General features: G+C 50.1%; 1 protein-coding gene across 3 annotated transcripts in view; it reads left to right on the top strand.

The window, feature by feature from the left end:
* Positions 1-21,594, top strand: part of CBFA2T2 (CBFA2/RUNX1 partner transcriptional co-repressor 2) — a 137,756-nt gene extending 116,162 nt beyond the window's left edge. For 2 of the 3 annotated variants that reach the window (XM_051846165.2, XM_051846163.2), the window contains exons 7-11: positions 449-534; positions 1,240-1,435; positions 10,515-10,583; positions 12,432-12,622; positions 17,727-21,594. In XM_051846165.2, coding sequence (XP_051702125.1) covers positions 449-534; positions 1,240-1,435; positions 10,515-10,583; positions 12,432-12,622; positions 17,727-18,026 — 842 coding nt within the window. In that variant the 3' untranslated portion in view covers positions 18,027-21,594. The remainder of the gene's footprint in view (positions 1-448; positions 535-1,239; positions 1,436-10,514; positions 10,584-12,431; positions 12,623-17,726) is intronic. The other variant, XM_051846164.2, reaches the window with a different exon arrangement.
* The last annotated feature ends 406 nt before the right edge of the window (positions 21,595-22,000 follow it).

The raw sequence follows: 22,000 nt of genomic DNA, 5'->3' as shown, positions 1-22,000 counted from the left end.
TCAGCGGCCCCTGCCACCCATATGGGAGACCCAAATGGAGTTCCTGGCTCCAACCTGGCCCAGTCCTGGTTTTTGCAGCCATTTGGTGAGTAATCAAGCAGATGGAAGGTCAGTCAGTCATTCTCACTCATTCACCTGCCTTTCAAATAAATAAATAAATCATTAATAAAAGAAAACATTGGTAATAATCAGCTGTGCAAGTAGTTGTACCAGTACACACCCACACTCTAGTTTTGATTGTGGAGCATTGGCCTTGCCCCACATCCTCCACTGCCTTCCCAGGCCAGAGCAGAGAGTTGGACTTGAAGAGGTGCAACCGGGACTAGAACTGGTGCCCATATGGGATACCAGCGCCACGGGCAGTGGATTAACCTGGTGCACCACAGCGGCGGCCCTAGCAGTTCAGTTATATTCTTCCTGCTATCTTTAATCTCTTAATTTCTGATAGGTCTAAATGGAGGCTATCAAGATGAATTGGTGGATCACCGCCTGACAGAAAGGGAATGGGCTGATGAATGGAAGCACCTTGACCACGTAAGAACCTCACAGATGCTGATTTCCCTCTTTATTACTTGTAACAGTAACTAGAGCATGTAAGCTTGAAATGAGTATAGCCAGAGCTGAGGCATCTTTTGCTTATAATAGAAACTGAAGTATCTACCATTCCCAGAGCCTCAGAGGCACTCCCAACTTTTATTTTGGTGGCATGATCACTTCATGTCATCAACCAAGGAAAGTCATGAATTGTGATGGTTAGAAACAAAGGTTTGTGACTTTAGGTCTGAACTTTGCCACTTCCTGTCTTTGTGAGGTTGGCAAATTGCTTCACCTCTTTCAGCATGAATATAGAAATACGCACATAGCAACCTTTCTTTCCTGAGTGATAATTGTTCCTAGTCTATATTTCTTTGATTGTATTATTACAAAATTTGCAGCTTTATCAGCTGCTGTAGTGATATTTAGACAGATTTACCATGGCTTTATAAGACTGTTTTATAGAGATCATGTCATTGCTGCAACCTTGACTCTAGAAAGCATTATCTTGAGAGCTTAAGAAATGAATAATTAAATTTTGTATATGTTTAAATATATGTGTTTTAAAAGAAACTGTAAAGTTGCGTCCCTAAGCCTATAAAATTCTTGAACCTGCATCCTTAGTTTGTGTTTCCCTATACTTGATGTTTAGTGTTCATTGTTTGAATTTCCTTACCCACTATCTGCCTGACTTGCCCTGTTCAGGCACTGAATTGCATTATGGAAATGGTAGAGAAAACAAGGCGCTCCATGGCGGTTCTGCGGCGCTGTCAGGAATCTGACCGTGAAGAACTCAACTACTGGAAAAGACGGTACAATGAAAACACAGAGATGAGGAAAACGGGCACAGAATTGGTCTCCAGGCAGCACAGCCCTGGGAGCACAGATTCTCTCAACAATGGTAAGAGGGTGGTCTTGAAGGAGGCACACATGAAACATCAGTCTTTGTATTCTACCTGATAACAGCAAGGAGGGGTCTTTCTATTTTAATTACAAGGAAGATGGTGCTAGATTATGGAGTTCCGGAAGGCCCCTATGTGATGAATGTACTCAGTACTCTCATGTCATCACTTTTATCCTTCACAGTATGCCTAAACGTGGTCACCTCCTCTTTTTCCCATCCAGGAAAATAACACAGTTCAACCACATGCTGGTGGCATGATACAATAGGTTTTGCTGTACCAAGCTGATCATCCCAGCTATCCTCCTCCCGGCCTGTAGCAACAGAGACATGAGCAGCTACTCTCTGAAACCAGGATACTTCAAGGAAGCCACAACAATTCTCACAGAAATGGCTCACATTTACCCAGCAACAATACCCTATCCAAAGGCAAAACTGAGTGTGCCTCTACTGTCATCTACTGTCAGACTCTTCCCTACCCACCCACTTAAAGTTCCCAAATGTTTACCAGGCAGACTTAGCATGTTCCATAGAAGATGGCTGCTATTAAGACTGCGAGAAAAAACTAAGCAAAGCCAGAGTTAATGTAGTGTGTACAGAGCCGGCGCCGTGGCTCAATAGGCTAATCCTCCACCTTGCGGCGCCGGCACACCGGGTTCTAGTCCCGGTTGGGGCGCCGGATTCTGTCCCGGTTGCCCCTCTTCCAGGCCAGCTCTCTGCTATGGCCAGGGAGTGCAGTGGAGGATGGCCCAGGTGCTTGGGCCCTGCACCCCATGGGAGACCAGGAAAAGCACCTGGCTCCTGGCTCCTGCCAGGATCAGTGCGGTGCGCCGGCTGCAGCGGTGGCCATTGGAGGGTGAACCAGCGGCAAAAGGAAGACCTTTCTCTCTCTGTCTCTCTCTCTCACTGTCCACTCTGCCTGTCAAAAAAAAAAAAAAAAAAAAAAAAAGTAGTGTGTACAGATACTGGTAGTCAACTGTTTGTGTGCACTATATTAACAGTGCATTAACCCACCCACAGATGGAGCTCTTGAGCCAACTACAGGTTGTTAGAGTTGCACAGTTCCTTTTATGAACACTTCCTAAGCAGACAAAGCAGATCTTCAGGTGTCCCTCACCATCCGAGCCTTGTAGACATTTCCTGTAACTACCTAGAATCTAAAGGTCACCATTGCTGGTGAGTGCCTGTGTGTAGGTGCAGACAGCAGAGGCTGAATGGGCTGCAGACATGAGCCCTTCTCTGGCCCAGATTGTGGACTTGCTGGTGTCTAATTTGAACCTTTGTGTGCCCACGCTCCACTTTTCTCCTCCTCTGCTTAAAGCTTTAGCTTCTGTGATTCTCTTGGGAAAGTCCAACCAAGTTTATGCCTGTGTCTTGTCATAATTATTATTAGTTCCTCCCTCACTCTCAAAAATGAAGACAACAAAGATGATAAATTATATTGTCATTCTCAGTTTAGCTGGAAAAGCTAAACTGAACCTTCTGTGAGTCTTCTGAGGGTGTAAAATAAAACACTATTTATTGGTATATATTATAAATTTATGTATATACACATTTATCTTATGTTCATTGCTCTCATGGTACATGTTTGTTATAGGGTATAGGAATAACGTGATTTCTATCCAACATGCTATTCAGAATGTGAACCCAGATATGAGGAGCTGTTACCAGGATGTGCTTATATCCATGGATTTCAAATTCTTTTGAATTAAACTTATTTAATTCCATTCTCACAAACTGTTTGCAGCACCCCTGTATTGATTTTTTAAAATATTTATTTATTTGAGAGGCAGAATTACAGAGAGGGAGAGATGAGAGGTCTTATATCCCCCAGTTTACTCCCCAAATGGCATTCTCACAAACTGTTTGCAGCACCCCCGTATTGATTTTTTAAAATATTTATTTATTTGAGAGGCAGAATTACAGAGAGGGAGAGATGAGAGGTCTTACATCCCCCAGTTTACTCCCCAAATGGCCACAACAACCAGAGCTGGGCCTCCCCAAAACCAGAATCCAAGAGTTCCTTCCGGGTCTCCCACACGGTGGCAGGGGCCCAAGCACTTGGGCCACCTCCAGTGCTCTCGAAGGGCATTAGCAGGGAGCGTGATTGGAAGTGGTGCATGTGGGACACAAGCTGGCACCAGTGTGGGATGCTGACACCACAGCCAGAGGTTTAACCTACCACGCCACGTGGCCAGCCCATATGTTGGTATTTAAAGATGCGTGAAGAAATTAAAACTATAAGGAAAAGCAAGAATACCACAGAAGACAGGAGAATGGTTCCCCCTGGTTTGGCAAGTACAGCATTAGAGAGTTCTAGCTGCAGGTCTGGATAGCATCATTTATTTCTTTCTTCATTTTTATTAATTTGAAAAGCAAAGAATAAGAGATCTCCCATCCGCTAGTTCACTTCCCAAATGTCTGCAACAGCCAGGGCTAGGTCAGACCAAAACAGGGAGCCAAAGCCAAAAACAGAATTCAATCAGATCACCTTAGTGAATGGCAAGGACCCAACCCTGTGAGCCACTGTCACCTGCTACTCCCAGGGTGCGTATTAACAGGTAGGAAGCTAGATTCAGCAGCAGAGCCAGGATGCAAACCCAAGCACTCGGATATGAAATGTGGGCATCCTATGCAGTGTTTTCTTTTTCTTTTTCTTTTTTTTTTTTTTTTTTTTTTTATTTATTTATTTGAAAGGTAGTGTTACAGAGAGAGAGAAGTCTTCCATCCCCTGGTTCACTCCCCAAATTGCTTCAATAGCCAGTGCTGGGCCAAGCTAAAGCCAGGAGCCAGGAGCTTCTTCTAGGTCTCCCACATGGGCGCAGGGGCCCAACACCTAAACCATCCCCATCCCAGCAGCAGAGGATGGGTCATGTGCCTGTGCCCCCTCACCCACGTGGTACACCCAGAAGAAGCTCCTGGCTTCAGCCCAGCCCAGCCCCGTTTATTGTAGCAATTTGGGGAGTGAACCAGTGAATGGAAGACCTCTCTGTCTGTCTCTGCCTCTCTTTAACTCTGCCTTTCAAATAAATAAAATTAATTAATTGTAAAAAGAAGAAGAAATGGAGCAGCCAGGATTCAAACCAGCATCCATAAGGGATGCCAGCATTGCAGGTGGTGACTTAACCTGTTGCACCACAACACTGACTCCACAATAAGAAAATTAGAAGTCACCCAGCTCATGAGCAAGCACTCACGTAGATTGTTGTCATAATTGCAAAAAGTAGAGCAGTAGTGGACTGAATTAGTCTACTGAGTAAACTACCCAGCAAAAGAAACAGACTTTTTTCATCAGTTACCATAATTGAAAGTTAGAAGGCAGGGTTGTTTTAAAAAGATTTATTTCTGGTCTAGGGCTGTGGCACATAGTAGGCTAAGCCTCCATCTACGGCTCTGGAGTCCCATGTGGGCACCAGTACATGTCCTGGCTGCTGCTCTTCTGGTCCAGCTCTCTGCTGATTCCTGGGAAGGCAGTAGAAGATGACCCAAGTGCTTGGGCCGCTGTGCCCTTGTGGGAAACCTGGAAGGAGTTCATGGCTCCTGGCTTCTGATTGGCTCAACTCCAGGTACTGCAGCCATCTCAGAAGCGAACCAGTGGATGGAAGACCTTTCTTTCTGTTTCTCCCTCTCTCTCTCAGTGGCTCTGCCTCTCTGCAGTGGCTGGGACTCAGCCAGACCATACCCAGAAGCCAGGAGCTTCACTCAGGTTTCCAGTGTGGGTGGCAAAGTCATCTTCTGCTTTTTATTTTTTTTTTCTTTTTTAAGATTTTTTTTTAAATTAATTTATTTGACAGGTAGAGTTACAGACAGAGAGAGACAGAGAGAAAGGTCTTCCCTTCCGTTAGTTCACTCCCCAAATGGCCGCCATAGCTGGCACTGCTAGGAGCCAGGTGCTTCTTCCCATGTGGGTGCAGGGGCCCAAGCACTTGGGCCATCCTCCACTGCCCTTCCGGGCACATCTGCTGCTTTTTTAAAAACTTTATGAATTTACTTGAAAAGCAAAGTTACAGAGAGAGGTTCTGCTGGTTTACTTCCCAAAAGGATGCAATGGCTGGGTCAAGCCAAAGCGAGGGCCAGGATCTTTCCTCCAATCTCCTGCATGGATGCAGGGGCTCAAGCACTTGGGCCATCTTCCACTGCTTTCTCAGGTGCATTAGCAAGGATCTGGATCAGAGGTAGAGCAGCTGGGACTTGAACTGGCACCCTTATGGCCTGCTGGCACCACAGACGGCTTAACCCACTGTGCCATAGTGCTGGCCCTTACCAAATCAGTTTTTTAGAACATGCAAGAAGCAAATCCCTGAGATAATGGTAGAAAGCCCCAGCAACAGTGCAGAGGTGGCCTAGAAAGCATCCAGGGTACACTGGACTGGCCCAGATCTTGCAGATTTTAGTAAATAGCAGTAGAGGATGGCCCAAGTGTTTGGGCGCCTGCACCCACATGGGAGACCAGGAAGAAGCACCTGGCTCCTGGCTTCGGATCAGTGTAGCTCTGGCCGTAGCAGCCATTTGGGGGGTGACCCAACAGAAGGAAAACCTTTCTATCTCTCTCACTGTCTAACTATCTGTCAAACAAAAATAATAATAATTAATAGCACGAGCCAGCATCACAAATGGGCACTGGTTCTAGTCTCGGCTGCTCCTCTTCCAATCCAGCTCTCTGCTCTGGCCTGAGATAGCAGTAGAAGATGGCCCAAGTGCTTGGGCCCCTATAAAAAGTTCAAGCAAAACAAAACATGAAAGTAATGTGTGAAATCCTGTTCCCACTCTCCACTATGGGCTCCTATTTAAAGATAATTTTTCCCACTTTTGTATTTTGAGCTTTTTTGAACATATAGAAATGTTGAAAGAGCAGCACGTGCCCTTCACCTGGGTTTGCCTGTTCTTTATGTTTTTCCACATTTACTTTCCTCTGCAGATGGCTAGGAAGGTTGGTGCAGTCTCCCTCAGCCACTGTGATGCTCACCCTTAAGTGCTTCCTCCAAGAATTAAGAATTCCCCTGCATGACCCCTATACCATTAGTCCTCCCATTTCTGACCCCTTTGATTTGGTTGTAATCACTTCTGAGAGTTTCCACACTGATCCAGCTGAAAGGTCTAAATTATGTCTCTTTTGGTGTTAGAGATATAAAAACAAGAATTCTAGCTTTTGGAAAAACACAGAAAATATCCTTAACCCCAGGCCATCCTGAGTAAGGTGAGGCTTTCAGTGCATCTCCCCTCACACTTGGTACATGTGGAGGACATGCACAGGGCATATGAAGACAAAGTGTGATGGCTTTGTCCTGGCTGGTCCAGGCTTCCCCAAGTGCTCATGAGTAAGCAGATGTTTATTCTGCCATTGATTGCCAGGTGGTGGCTTATCAACATACTCAGACTCTTTCTCTTCTCTTTTTTAAGCCTCAGTTGAAATTAGCCTGCTGCTTAGGTTGTGTTCTTTTAGCTATTCTAGCCCTACGTCTTTCCCTGTATTTATTTCATGAATCTCACCACACTTAACATTTCTAAATGGTTGACAGGTAGCCACATAAATCAGGAACCTTATCTGTTTTCCCCATGTTGGCCATAGTGGTGGCCCTTCCTGGACTGCAAAGACTCATGTAAAGGACATCTGCCATCAAATGTTAAGTTCACTACGCTGTCCATGGGTCTGTTTTGTGGTTATAAAAACGTTCTGGAGCTCGGTAGTGGTAATGGTTGCAACACTACTGTGAATGTACTGCTATTGAGCTATATATTTTAAAATGATACATTTTATATGTATTTGATACAATTTTTTAAATTGATTTTTAAGGAATACAAATTTCCTAAGTGCAATTTGAGGAATATAGTTATTCTTCCCACCATATCAGCCCTCCCAGCCATACTCCCACCCCTTCTCCTCCTCCCTCTCCCCTTGCCAGTCCTATTTTCCATTAAGATTCACTTTCAGTTAACTTTTCACTCAGAAGACCAATTCTATACTAAGTAAAGATTTCAGCAATTTGCACACACACACACAAACTGTTTGAGAACGGATTTTACAGTTAACTCTCATAATATAACTCATCAAGGACAGAAGTTCTGCATGGAGAGTGATTCCTATTATTAATTAATTTAACAATTAACACTCTATGTATGACTTCAGTGACCACCCGAGGCTCTTGAAATGAGCTGCCTAGGCTGTAGAAGCCTTTTGAGTCTACGAACTCCATCAGTATTTGGAAAGGCCATAAGCAAAGTAGAAATTCTCTCCCCCCTTTAGAGAAAAGTACATTCTTCTTTGATGGCCACTTCTGGGATCTCACTCACAGAGATCCTTCATGTAGAACATGAAAGCCACACTATCTTGGCTTTCCATGCCTGAAATGCTCTCATGTGCTTTTCAGCCAGACCAGTAAGCCTTAAGGGCTGATTCTGAGGTCAAAATATTACTTAAAGTGATTGTCATTATATGAGTCTGTTGTGTGGACCACTTCCCATGTTGAAACATTCTCTCCTTTTTAATTCTATCTATTATTACCAGGCACTTGATACTATTTATATGATCCCTTTAACACTCAATCTTATCTATATATTCACTTTAGCACTTAATACCACCAAGCTTAATGGGATTTGGAATCCCATGACAAGTTTTTAAACTGTACTCCCTTAGAAGTAAGTCAGTAAGAGTGTCTGCAGAACTATACAGTTTTATAGTTACAAACTTATTCCTCCCTCTCTTATTCCCACTCTTATTTTTTACTGGTATCTATTTTCAGTTGACTTTATACACATAGGATTAACTCTGTGTTAAGTAAAGAGTTCAACAAATAGTGTGAAGAAAAAAAAACTTTCTTGACAGTCAAGACAAGGGCAGCTCAAGTCATCCCTTCTCTAAGTGTCAATTTCACTTCTACAGATTTCCTTATAGGTACTCTATTTGTTCTCACAGATCAGGAACATATGATATTTGTCCCTTTGGGATTGGCTTATTTCACAAAGTCTCATGTTTTTCAGATTCATACATTTTGTTGCAAATGACCGGATTCCTTCCTTCCTTCTTTCCTTCCTTCCTTCCTTCCCTTTTTTCCCTTTTTTCCATAATTTTACCCATTTACATTCCCACCAACAACACTGGATCAGGGTACCTTTTTCCCCACATTCTCGCCGATATTTGTTGTTTGTTGATTTCTGCATGAAAGCCATTCTAACTGGGTTGAAGTTAAACCTCATTGTGGTTTTGAATTGCGATTCCCTGACAGCTAGTGATCCTGAACATTTTTTCATGTGTCTGTTGGCCATTTGGATTTCCTCTTTTGAAAAATGTCTATTTAGGTCCTTTGCCCATCTCTTAACTGGGTTGTTTGTTTTGTTGTTGTGGAGTGATACACTCTTTTAAAACCCAATACTATTAGGTATCGTTTATTCAACTGAAAGGCAGTGGAGGTGAGAATCAGAGAGAAAGCCTCCATCCAGTGGTTCACTCTCCAAATGCCTACAATAGCCAGAGCTAGACCAGAACTAAGTTGGGAGCCAGGAAGTCAATCCTTGTCTCCCACTTTGATAGCACGAACCCAATTGCTTGTACTGTCATCATTGCCTCCCAGGATCTGCAGGAAGGCTACCAGGAGGCTAGGGTCAGGTGTCAGAGGCAGGTGTCACACCCAGGCACTCAGATAGCTTTACTGTAGGTCCAAACGTCTGCCCCTGAAGAAACTCAAGAAACCACCTTAAGTCACATACAGGGCTTAAGAGTTGCCAGGAAGCAAAAATTATATTTCCCACCTGTGTGTGCTGAGAACATGCACATACATACATACGTGTACATAAATATCTGTGAGCTTAGATTTGGGGGAGGGCCTTAATAACATATACATGTTTAGGGACAAAATTATGTCTGGATAAGGTAAAAGTAGGAAGCGAAGACCACTTAACCTTACTGCTTCCAAATATTAGTGCTTGATGCATGCGTTTTAGCCTTTATGAGAGTGTTTTGTCACACTAAGTGAACATACACGCTGGAATCTTTAAGTGGTGAGTGAGATTGTTGCAGAAGGAACAGGCATTTGATGATGAAGTTAAGGCACAAGTTGGTTTGCCTGTCCCACACTGGAGTGCCTGGGTTTGAGTCCTGGCTCTGCTTCTGATTCCAGCTTCCTGTTCATGCGTACCCTAAGAAGCAACAGGTGGTGGCTCAAGAACTTGGGTCCCTGCCACCGGCAAGGAAGATTTGGATTGATTCTGGGCTCCTGGCTTCAACCCAACCCTGCCCCAGTTGTTGCAGGCATTTGGGGAGTGAACCAGTGGATGGAAGATCTCTCTCTTTGTGTCTCTCTCCCATTCAAATAAAAATTAAATTTACACAATTGCCATGTCAGTTAAAATGGATTTTTAGGCCGGCGCCGCGGCTCAATAGGCTAATCCTCCTCCTGCAGCGCTGGCACACCAGGTTCTAGTCCCAGTCAGGGCGCTGGATTCTGTCCCGGTTGCCCCTCTTCCAGGCCAGCTCTCTGCTGTGGCCTGGGAGTGCAGTGGAGGATGGCCCAAGTGTTTGGGCCCTGCACCCCATGGGAGACTAGAATATGCACCTGGCTCATGCCTTTGGATCAGTGCGGTGCGCCGGCCGTGGCAGCCATTGGAGGGTGAACCAATGGCAAAAGGAAGACCTTTCTCAGTGTCTCTCACTCTGCCTGTCCAAAAAAAAAAAAGGATCTTTAAAAAATTGTTGCATAGGGGGCTTGTGTTGTGGTACAGTGTGATAAGTCACAGCCTATGATACCGGCATCCCATATGGGTGCCCATTCAAGTCCCAGCTGCTCCCCTTTCAGTCCAGCTCCCTGTTAATATACCTGAGAAAGCAGTGGGGGTAGCTGAGTCCTTGGCTTCCTGCATTCATACGAGAGACCTGGAAGAAGCTCCTGGCTCCTGGCTTTGGCCTGGCCCAGCCCTGGTTATTGCTGCCATTTGGGGAATGAACCAACAGGTGAAAGACCTCTTTCTTTCCTTCTCTTTGTAACTCTGCTTTCAAATAAATAATCTTTTCTTAAAAATATATGTTGCATAAAATAAACCTGATCTCAGGCGGCATCTGACAGTGCGCTCCTTTTCTCTCCTGCAGATTCTCAGCGGGAATTCAGCAGCAGGCCGGGAACAGGTTACGTACCGGTGGAGTTTTGGAAAAAAACGGGTATGTGTCTGCTCGTGGGTGGGGAACACTCACTCGTATGCACGATTGGAGAGCACAGATTGGGAGAGGGGTGGTAGCCACATCTGTGTCTCATAACTTGCTCCTGACAGCTCCAGGCTCCTGCGGCTCCTCCTCTCACTTGCCCCACACACCTCCTGGACACCTGTCCTGTTGCTGGACAGGCCAGGAGCTTGCAGCAGCTCCCTCCGGTTCATACTGATGCAGGAGGCGACCAGCTCCTCTTTGCCTGTTTGATCTGTGCTGTTTTTGGGCCATTAGCTAAATTCACCTCTGCCTGAGCTCCTTACTTTGGACCTGTGCACACTGTGCTCACACTGCTGCCACGGCTGCTGAGGTCTGCTCGAGGTGCAGCTCTCACACCCCTTGGTTCTTCCTTCCACTGCCACTCTCCGGCTTAGCCGTGACCGCCCTTGGTAGATTGACTGACTTCAGGAATAGAGAAGAGTGGTGACCGACTATTCTGGCAGAATAGGAAATGGAGGGAACAAAAAAAAACCTCACATCACTCTTCCTCTGCAAACACCAGCTTCCTTTCTTCCTAGCTCACATTCATTCAGCTTTGAGCAAATTACGCTCTGAGAAATACAAATACAAATATTTCTTCATTGGGAGTTAAGCATTACCACTTTGCTATGGTGCCATCTGTTACCTTAGGTGATATCCAGTAAGATAGTTTCCAAACTGATTCTTGCTGCTTCCTGCTTAAACTGAGAGGATAGAAATTACCTGAGAGCATGGTTATTGTGGTTATTGGCTTGCTCACAGGCATTTAACACCTTCTTGATGGCCACAGAGCAGCCCATGGAAGATGGTTCCAGTGGTCTGCGGTGGGTCTGTGTGGGCATTGGGTAGGGAAGCCTGGAATCCTTAGCCTCTGGAGCAGTGAGAGGGGCAGTGCTGACTCAGGGTCCTGGAACCTGCCTGGAACCTCTGAGCCCAGCTCATGTGACGAGCTGAGCTGTTGGGGAGTTCATGAGGCTTCTGGGCTGGCCAGTCCTGTGGGTTTATGTGAGAGGCCGTGCACGTTCTCACTGGGCTGAGGTTCACTGAGCTGCATAGAGCATGCTATTTGGAGTCTCCCCTCCAGGGAGACCACATGAGGTGGTAGCCATGGATGGGCAGGAGTGATCAGGAGCTAGCTGGCGGAATTGTGACCACAGGGATTAGAAATCTGACTCTGCTAGCTGCCTACATTGTGTCTTCAGCTCCTAATTCTCCACTGAGTTTAGTCTCAGGTTGCTTCCTGCCCATGGTCACAGGTACCTGCATGACCTGGAGGTATCGCTGCCTTCTGCCGGGTGTCCCTGCCAGCCCTTGTGTCCTCGTGTCGCCAAGGTCCATGCATGGTTCTGCTCTTCTCTAGCCCCTCCACAGCAGACCCATCGGTGCTAGCCGCATCCTCCTGGTTTATCCCCTTCTTGGTGCCACCTGCTCCTGCTGAGTCCAGAGTCCTGGCATGCAGGGCTTTCCAGACCTCCACACACCATCGCTTCGTACATGTTTCCTGATCCCTCCCCGGCCCTCCATAGGGGACCACTTTTCTCCTTGGCACTCTTGTCTCGGTGTTGGAGTTTAGGTGGTGGCACCTAAAGCACTGTTACGCTTGCTCAGTCACAGGTGCACAGACGATGTCCAGTCGCCTGTACAGCTCCAGCCAGCACAGTGCCCAGCCTGCCGCACTCCACAGATGGTTGAGTGAATGAACACGTGATCCTGTGCGTTTCTAGGAAACGCATCTTTTTTCAGCTCTGACCCTTCTCAGAAAATCTGTGGGTTGGGAGGGAAAGGAGTTCTCGGCCAGTTGATTTTACTGTCACTTTCTTCTAGAAGAAGCTGTGAATAAGGTGAAGATTCAGGCCATGTCAGAAGTACAAAAGGCTGTCGCCGAGGCTGAGCAAAAAGCCTTTGAAGTGATTGCCACGGAGAGAGCCCGAATGGAGCAAACCATAGCGGATGTCAAGCGGCAGGCTGCGGAGGATGCGTTCCTGGTCATCAATGAGCAGGAAGAGTCCACCGAGGTCAGAGCTCAGGGGGCCGGGGGCTGGGGCTGGGGCCAGGGCAGCTGTGGGTGCTACACCCACGATTTTCCTCTCATGCGCTGGACAGTGAGAAGCAGTTCACTCCTGAACTAGCGGCTGCTTTCTATCCTGTCACTCTGGGACTATGCACACTGTCACTATGTAAGACTCATTATTGTTATATGTACTTGTGCGTGTGTGTGGGGTGTGTGTGTGTGTGTGTGTGTATTATACATTATATTATATATGTGCTCATTATGTTGGTTTGTTTTCAAATCTCACCCTAAAGACTGTGTGACTGCCTGAGAATGGTGTGCAGTGCTGAGTGGGTTACCACGTGCCAGGCAGCCAGCTCAGTGTGTGTTTTCTTGTTGTCACTGTGCTGTGGGGTGGGTACATCCTGCTGACTGACTGCTAGGAAGCAGCGACGTGGCGGGGGGACTTTACCTGTCGTGCAGCCTCAGTGGGGGAAGAGCATGCTGGGTCCTGTGGCACCTGGCCACAGGATACTCTTACGGTCAGAAGTGGCAGGGCAGGGAGACCTGGCCTAGGACTTCCTGTTGCCTCAGTACAGCAGACTTGTGCACCACAGTGAGCACAGAAATGATGAGACTTAAAGAAAAACGTGCGTGCAAAACATTGAGATAGTCCTGGAGAATTGAAGGACATTTTTCTGTACTTCAATTTTAGTTATCTTTCAGTTTTTAAAAACAAGAAATTATCCAGTTTTTATAAACAGGTATAGCTCTCTACGACATTCTCTTGAAATTAAGGAACTTACTTTTTTTTTTTTTTTTTTTTTGAACAGAAATTGTATTTTCACAATGTTCAAATGGTCCATTTTCAGGAAAAAAAAAGGGGGTTACACAGAAAGAGAAGGAAAGGCAGGGGGGCAGGTCCTCCGTCTGCTGGTTCACTGCCCAGTTGGCCATAATAACTGGAGCTGCACTGATCTAAAACCAGGAGCCAAGAGCTTCTTCCTGGTCTACTGTGAGGGTGCAGGGGCTCAAGGACCTGGGCCATCTTCCACTGCTTTCCCAGGCCATAGCAAAGAGCTGGATCAGAAGTAGAGCAGCCAAGACACAGACCGACACCCATATGATCCGTTTTAAAATAGCAGTTCCACACGTGGCACTGTGAGGGAGCCTTTGCCTATGGCAGTGTGAGAATGCAAGTGGCCTTCAGAAATAGCACAGTTCTCAACTGTATCACACCAGCAAGGACACTGAAATGTGAGAAAGGAGGCCCCCCTCCTCCCGCTCAGCAAACCCCAACTGCTTTTTCTTTAGGGTTGTGTTTTTTTGTTTGTTTTCATAGGCTGATTTAGACAGTGAGACAGAGACAGAGAGAAAGGTATTCCTTCCGTTGGTTCACTCCCCAAAATGGCTGGTGCACTGCATTGATCCGAAGCCAGGAGCCAGGTGCTTCTTCTGGTCTCCCATGTGGGTGCAGGGCCCAAGCACTTGGGCCATCCTCCACTGCCTTCCCGGGCCACAGCAGGGAGCTGGATTGGAAGAGGAGCAACCAGGACAGAATCTGGCGCTCCAACTGGGACTAGTACCCGGGGTGGCGGCGCCGCAGGCAGAGGATTAGCCTAGTGAGCCACAGCACTGGCCAGGTTGAGCCGTGATGTTTGCTCAGGTCTGTGTTTGTCTTCAAGCTGCTCTCCAAAGAAGGAGTGTAGCCCTTGGCTTGGAGCATGAGTTCCAGACCTGGGCTGCATAGGGTTAGTTCCCAGCTCCATTTATAGGACTGTGCTTTTAGGGAAATACAACTTTAAATTATGCAGGAAGTGGCCTGAGGTGAGGTACACACCTGTCCCAGCAGACTCGCTTTCCCAAACAGGGATGGAACAGAGACTGCCTTGGGTGAGAGTACGCTGTACCAGCATGGCTGACTCCCTCCACAGCATCCACAAGATGTTCCTGGGAGCTCCACAGAGTTGAGAGGCCCTGTGTTAATGGGAAGGAGCCTAGTACTGGGGTTAGAACCTGAAGTTCTTCCAGTTTCCCCTCAGTCTCTGTACAATGGGTATAACAGAGGCCGGCGCCGCAGCTCACTAGGCTAATCCTCCGCCTTGCGGCGCCGGCACACCGGGTTCTAGTCCCTGTCGGGGCGCCGGATTCTGTCCCGGTTGCCCCTCTTCCAGGCCAGCTCTCTGCTGTGGCCAGGGAGTGCAGTGGAGGGTGGCCCAAGTGCTTGGGCCCTGTACCCCATGGGAGACCAGGAGAAGCACCTGGCTCCTGCCTTCGGATCAGCACAGTGCACCGGCCACACCGCGATGGCCATTGAAGGGTGAACCAACGGCAAAGGAAGACCTTTCTCTCTGTCTCTCTCTCTCACTGTCCACTCTGCCTGTCAAAAAAAATAAAAATAAATAAATAAATAAATGGGTATAACAGCCCCTCTCCTGTTGATCTGATAGTTCGTGGGGAGATGAGGTGAACTCATGGTTGTGGAAGTGCTCTTACACTGCAGTGCACTGTTGTCAACCACTTCCAGCCTGGCGCAGGGCCCAGTCACACAGAGCAGCCACTTCTCTGAAGAAATGGCTCCATCCAAAGGGGTGGAGGGAAAACGTGAGAGCCCCTTAGCTTGGCCACATAGGACTCTCTGTCCACAGCTTGGTTTTCTTGGCAAATACAACAGCCCAGCAATTGACAGTGACATATGGGGAGGTTTACAAAAAGGTCAGAGACCTGGGCTGGGTCACAGTGAGTTTGACAAGCTTCAGGTGCTCTCCAGGTGGGCCCTGGGCCACACTTGGAAGAACATTGGCATAAACAGATGACCCCTGCTGGCCACGGGAAACTTCGCAGTCGTCTCTCTGACTTGTGGCCAGGAGCTCTATTAACTTGGCCACGTCTAATGTTCCAGCTGCGGAGACACTGCTTTGAAGGGTGACTGCAGTGATAAACACTTGTCTTATCTTGCCCAGAAAACCCACGGAAGTCAGGGAGAAGCCAAAGACGGCAAGCAGAGGCCTTCTTGTCGCCCTGGTTGTGCTGGTGCGAGTGCACTGGTCGTGCCCTGCGGGAGGCTGTTCATTTGTTTTAGTGTATTTTCTAAATCATGGAATAAGCTCCTGCTCGGGGTTTAATGCCCAGACCCATTTCTGGGATGCCACACAGCCTGGAGAGGAGAGGGGCTCCATGGTGCTGGTGGCAGCCCTGCGTGGGCAGCGGCCGAGTTCCTCCCCACCAGCCCCGCCCACAGCCTCGTTTACAGGCAGCCTGGCAGACTCCAGAGCATGAAATTGTCAGCAAAGCGGTTTGCTTGCAGACTATTCATGGAACCCGAGTCACTTTTGTTTCCTTTTTGGTCCTCCGATGTTGGTTGGGTCAATTTGTGCCAATCCCCAGAGTGTGTTTCCTGAAATGCCTGTTGCATTGGGAATCTTGTCTCATGCTCTTGAATTTTTAAGCATGGGCACTGAGTTTTGGGGTGTCCAGAGGTCTGGGGCCCAGACTTTGCACAGCTGCTAAGCAAAGCTTTAAGCAAGTCCATCCCTGACTCTATTTCCCTTCTGAATAGCCCACAAAGTGGTGAGGTGGCCCCGATGCCTTCTTTAGTCCTGTGTTTTACAGAGGAACCCAGCACTCTGGCTCCCCTCAGTGGGGCTGCAGCCTGCCTCACAGCTGCTTCTGCCCCTGCAGAGTCCATGCGGGGTGGGAAGGAAAGACGAGGGGCAGCAGCAGCTGGTTGCTGGTTTCTTTTGACAGCTTCACGTGGTCAGTGCTCAAGGCGCTCCTCTTCCCAGTGGGTCCTGGAGACCTGGGGTGCAGAAACTCAGGGCTTACACGCTGATGGGAGCCTAATGGAGCTGTCGCGGTGGGGAGGGGCTGCATGCATGCACACGTGTCCTCTGTGTGCCTGGGACCTGGGACAGCTGTCTAAGCAGGGCCTTGCCCCTTTCCTCTGCTGGTTTCAGGGCTGTTCCTTGCAACTCACACCAAGCCTCCCCTGGCTCGGGTCTTCCACTGTATTAATTAGTGCGTCCTCCGTGGTACCCTCTCCTCTGGTGGTTTTGTCCAAGCTCTAGTAGCACTTGCTTCCCTCTAGGAAAGTACAAGAATCTGTTTAAAGGCCGGCGCCACAGCTCACTTGGCTAATCCTTTGCCTGCGGCGCCGCCACCCCAGCTTCTAGTCCCGGTTGGGGCGCCGGATTCTGTCCCGGTTGCCCCTCCTCCAGTCCAGCTCTCTGCTGTGGCCCGGGAAGGCAGTGGAGGATGGCCCAAGTGCTTGGGCCCTGCACCTGCGTGGGAGACCAGGAGAAACACCTGGCTACTGGCTTCAGATCAGCACAGCGCACCGGCCGTAGAGGCCATTTGTGGGGTGAACCAACGGAAGGAAGACCTTTCTCTCTCTCTGTCTCTCTCTGTCTAACTCTGCCTGTCAAAAAAAAAAAAAGAAAGAAAAAAAGAAAAAGAATCAGTTTAAAAACAAACAAAACTCCCTGACCTGGACTTCCAGGGTCCTGAGTTCTGAGTGGCCCTTCAAGCATGCCAAAAATATTCCTGTGCTCAGCCCATCCGTGCTGAGACACTGGTGAGAGGAAGCGAGGGCAGAGGGAAAATGGCAGCTGCCTCCACTCTGGTCCCCGTCCCGTTCCCTGACTGGAACATTTTGGAAATGATCCAGTTTTCCCAGTACTCCCTTAAAACACCGTTAAAAGTTCAGCACTGTTAGAAAGAAGGAAGAAAGGGAAACGGAGGCACCCCTCATCCATCAGGAGTTGCAAGAGCATATCCTGACATATCCCTGGGCGTGTGGTCTCTTAGTCGTTGGCTTGGGTGAGCCTGGAACAGTTTGATGCCTCAGGACTGAAATACCAGTGGGAAAGTGGAGTCTGTGGCTGAGGTGGGCCAGGCAGGCTCTTTTCACCCACTCCCCTCATCTCCCTGCCTACCATACACGCACACACCACACCCCAGCCCTCCCTGGTTGGTATTTTCCTGTTCTATAGATGAAAGACTCAGGGCAGGGGGCTGGGTGTCCCCCAGTTCAACAGATGGCAGCAGAGGTAGGACCAGCGGGCAGTAGTGGCGAGTGACTGGCCTGCCCCGCAGTCCCCGCCGCCACTAACCAATGCCGTGTCTTGCAGAACTGCTGGAACTGCGGCCGCAAAGCCAGCGAGACGTGCAGCGGCTGCAACATCGCGCGGTACTGTGGCTCTTTCTGCCAGCACAAGGACTGGGAGCGGCACCACCGCCTCTGCGGCCAGAGCCTGCACAGCCAGAGCCCCCACAGCCAGAGCCGGCAGCTGCTGCCCGGGGCCCGGGGCTCCTCGGCCCGCTCTGCTGACTGCAGCGTGCCCAGCCCGGCCCTGGACAAGACCTCGGCAACCACCTCGCGCTCCTCGACACCTGCCTCCGTGACAGCCATTGACAGCAATGGGCTCTGAGCCCCAGAGCCCGCCTGCCTGGTGGCCCTTGCGCCAGGCGTGGAGCTGTGGGGTCACCAGCAGGAGAAGATGAGGGAACAGGAACAAGTCCAAGCGTGGGGCAAGCACTCCCCACCCCTTGGGACTTGATGGGACGAGCGTGCCGTTGTAGCTGCACACAGGCAGCTGGCCCAAGCTGGCCTACACCTCCGTGGATTCCCCGATTCCTTCCTCCCCTGCCTGAAGTTGGCATAGCCAGCATGCCGTGTGGGCCACCAGCTCCCCCGCTCCTGAGTCTCAGACTGTCGGACGTGCTGGCCCAGCTGAGCTGGCGCAGCAGGCACGGAGGCGGCCCCTCGCCTCCCTTTCCACTGTTTGCAGGTGACACAGGTTGGCCTTCTGGGACCTGAGTAGGCAAAACATGGCCCTCGGGACGCCCTCCTCTGCCCTGCTTTGCAGACTTGACCGGAAACTCAGATGACAGGAAAGAAGTCACCATTTCAATAATGACACCCAAATAAAGAATGAGTACCTTTTCCCCAAGCACCACAGATGATTCTGGACAAGAGTTTGCCACCTGACTGGCCACTTTACCTTGGGACCTATTTTTTTCTCTCAGTTAATTTTGCTTGTGCCAAGTGCTGTTTCCAGTGCGTGAACCAGGCTCCGCGAGGAGACGCCTGCAGGAGCCTGCTGTCTCCGAGCATGTCGGCCACTAGCATCGCCAGATTCCCAAGCCCATCACCTTGGAAATTCAGATCCTCCCCCTCCGCCTGTCCTCTCGATCCGCTTCTCTTTACCTCCCAGACCTCGGGCATCGCCTGCCCTGGGGCCCTGCTTTGGTGGTCCTGCTGGACGAACTGCGGTGTCTGTAGGATGTGCCACACCCAGTCTCATCTACATGGCCCTACCGCACCTGAAAGATTCCTTCAGGCCTCACATTTCCGTGTCATTAGACCTACTGCAATGGCTTATTACCAGGCAAGCAGTCTCAGCTTCCTTCTCTTACGTTACCTGTTGGGTTCCTCCCCTCTTTGAACTCAGAAAGGTTTTGTGAAACACGAGAGCCATTACTGGAAAGCCTGATCAGTTCTTCTTCCTGTCTTCAAGGAGTGTCCCAGCTGCTTACCTGGCTGTCTGACAAACAGGATGCCTCCTATCTGTTCCCCTTCAGAGTCTCAGGGCCCAGAGCCCAAGGGCCCAGCACCCCTCTGCCCCGCGAGCCGCCAGCTCCGCACTCATGGTGACTTCTCAACAAGGATTTTCAGTCTTAGAAAGAAACTTGGAACAAGAACCTTCAGAATACCTAGGTTTCAAAATTTCATTGCATATAAAGTAAGCTATCCCCAGAGAGAGAACAGCAAAATAACAGTGTGTTCCTTCGCAGCGGGGCACGTGGACTCCGGGTGAACTCCAGCAGTTGATGAGGCAGCCTGACGAACAGGGCGGAGTCAGCCCCGCAGTGGGGCCCACCCACGTTGCCCTAAGACGCGGGGTGTCTCCCAGACATCTTGTGGAGCCCCGCGTTGGTACAGTGAGAGGGTGGCTTACAGGGGCTCTGCTCTCAGCCTAGACTTAACCTACGCAGGTTTTCCGTCTTGAGTAGCCACAAGACAGCCGGGGGAGCTCAGGCTTTAATGGATGGAATAAAGCGCCAGACACAACCCAGCAGTCGGTACCAGAGCCCAAGGTCAGCTTCTGCAGCTGCGGTCTGCGTGCAGCGTGCAGGTCTGGCGCTTGCCTGGGCAGCCATTCCAGCACGGTTTCGTGCCAGTCTACACAGCAGGGTGCTGGTCCGCACCATGATTCTGCTCTCAGAGCCTTTGCTGGGTTGATTCTGCCAGAGTTCACATAGACATCACAGGCCGTCTGTCCAAGACTTCCTCTTCTGATTTAAGAATCCTTTCCCCCGTTAGCTAGGGGGTCAAGAGGGAGTCCAGGTTCCCTGCTCGATATTTGGTTCCTGCTGACGCCACCCTAGGTTCCGGGTTGGAAATGGACACTCGGGCTCCCCCTCTGCCCCGAGGCCCAGCCTCTCCAGTTAGTGTTTGGTGGACAGGAAAGGCAAAGGCTGCCTCGTGGTCCAGGGAGTGTCAGGTCAGTCGCAGGCTTCCTGACGTTGGTCTGGAACCCAAAAGCAAACCTGACTGCCCGCCTGCTGCCATGTCTGCACACGATGCTGGGCTCACCGCCGCCTGCCGGGACCCTCCAGTCTTCTCCCAAGTGAGGGGTGACGGCAGGAATCAAAGGTGGCCAACGCGGGAGCTGTCTTCGCTCGTCCTCTGTTTTCCTGCGTGCCTGCACCTGCTCCCCAACAGTGGCCCCAGCTCTGCGGCCGACGCTCCAGCAGATGGTCAGGTGATGCACAGGGTGGGGTGGGGGTCTGTTCTTGGACCATTCCGAGCCAAGCTGTCGCTGTCCCCCAGGCTGTAGGTCCAGAAACAGGACACATCCACCCAGCACAGGCCCGCGCCGCCCTGCACAGGTGGACGTCTTTGCCCATCTGGGCCAGATGCTTACAAACAGACTGTGTACGTTTTGTCCCACGCTGTCCCAGCATTGACGTGGCCCCCAGTAGCTCTGTGAGGCGTCAGCAGCAGCCGCTCTGGCATCGTGCGGCGGTGGCGAGTGTTTCAGAACGAACGCCGGGAAAATGGCCAGTTGGCCACTTGTCCTGGAGTCCGCGGAAAGGATTATGGGTTGGAGAAACCATTGAAAATAGGACACCTCTCAGAGGCTTTCTTCAGAACTGGAGTAGAACCAAGGTTCCCAGCTGGGCTCCGGGTCAGTAACCACCGCCAACTTTCTTCGATGATTTTTAGCTGTTTGCAGAGAACCAGGTGGTGGCATGCTTGAACCAAATGTGAGGAAAGCCAGAAGGACCTGGGCTATTCTGACAAGGGCCAGATGGCGGCTGGCAGGAAGGAGAGCTGCCCGCCTTGGCCTGGGGCCTGGCCGAGCTGCTCAGGGGGGGCCTTCCACCCCTGGGTGTCTGTCCTCGAGAAACCAAAACGTCCCCTCCTGCCTCTGCCCACACGCGTGGACGTGCGCATTTCCAAAGACACCAGTGCAGTGACCTTTCCATCTCGGCCGGGGGTGGGGGTGGGGAGGCCCGAGGGCGGGCCTCGTGTCCCCCGCGTCGTCGTCCTTGGCTCCTGCACACCCCATCTGGTCAGGCCTACGGCTGCCCAGTGGATACTCGCTGATGCTTATACCAAATAGGGCATGTGTGGCTGGTGTCTGCTAGGGACAGCCCTGTCCCTGCCTTGGAGTTGGCAGACAAGCAGCTGGCAGAGCTGCTTGGCTAAGAGGCGTCCGGTCCACTTCCCGGGCTTTCCGGCTGCCCTGAAGAAAGCCTACAATGGACCTAGAGGGAGGCCTCCACGCGGTCTGCGAAGTGGCGGGGGGTGTCCAGCCCTGCAGGACGCGGCCGTCTGGGTTTTCTGTGCTTTGTCATTTTACTCTGATAGAACTTTCGTTACTCAGCTCTCTGCATAACTTATTTAATGTACTGTATAAACGAACCAAAACTGTTAAATATGTATTTAGTTTGTTCTACTTAAAGTAGTCAATAAAAGGCTATATTCCTTTTCTGCCTCTGCTGGGCTGGGCTGGGCGGGGGCACACACGCCGCATGCCGGCTGGCCACCTGTGTCCCTTCCTCGTGCCCACAGCGGTGCTCGTGGCCTGGGGCTGCTGTGACGGCGGCGATTCTGGGCACAGGAAGCTGCTGGGGCCTGGAGCCGGGCCTCTGCCCCGCCGCTCGTGCCCACCCTGGGGCCTGTGCTCGAGCACCAGCAACAGCCAGAACTCTAGCTGCGTGTCCATTTTACACTGATGTTAACTCCTGAGTGCTGTCCCTGCTGCCTTATTTGCATAATGGCTGGATGGTTTTCTGAACTCGCCTCCTGTTGGGCAGTCACGGCATGACTTAGGAAGTCAGCGTCTGCGGTGAACTTTCCAAAGTGGGGTTTCTGTTGCTGAACACTTCCGGC

Source organism: Oryctolagus cuniculus, chromosome 11 (genome assembly GCF_964237555.1).
Source record: "Oryctolagus cuniculus chromosome 11, mOryCun1.1, whole genome shotgun sequence".
NCBI lineage: Eukaryota > Metazoa > Chordata > Mammalia > Lagomorpha > Leporidae > Oryctolagus > Oryctolagus cuniculus.
Note: the sequence above shows the minus strand (reverse complement) of the source record. Positions and strands in the feature narration are given on the sequence as shown.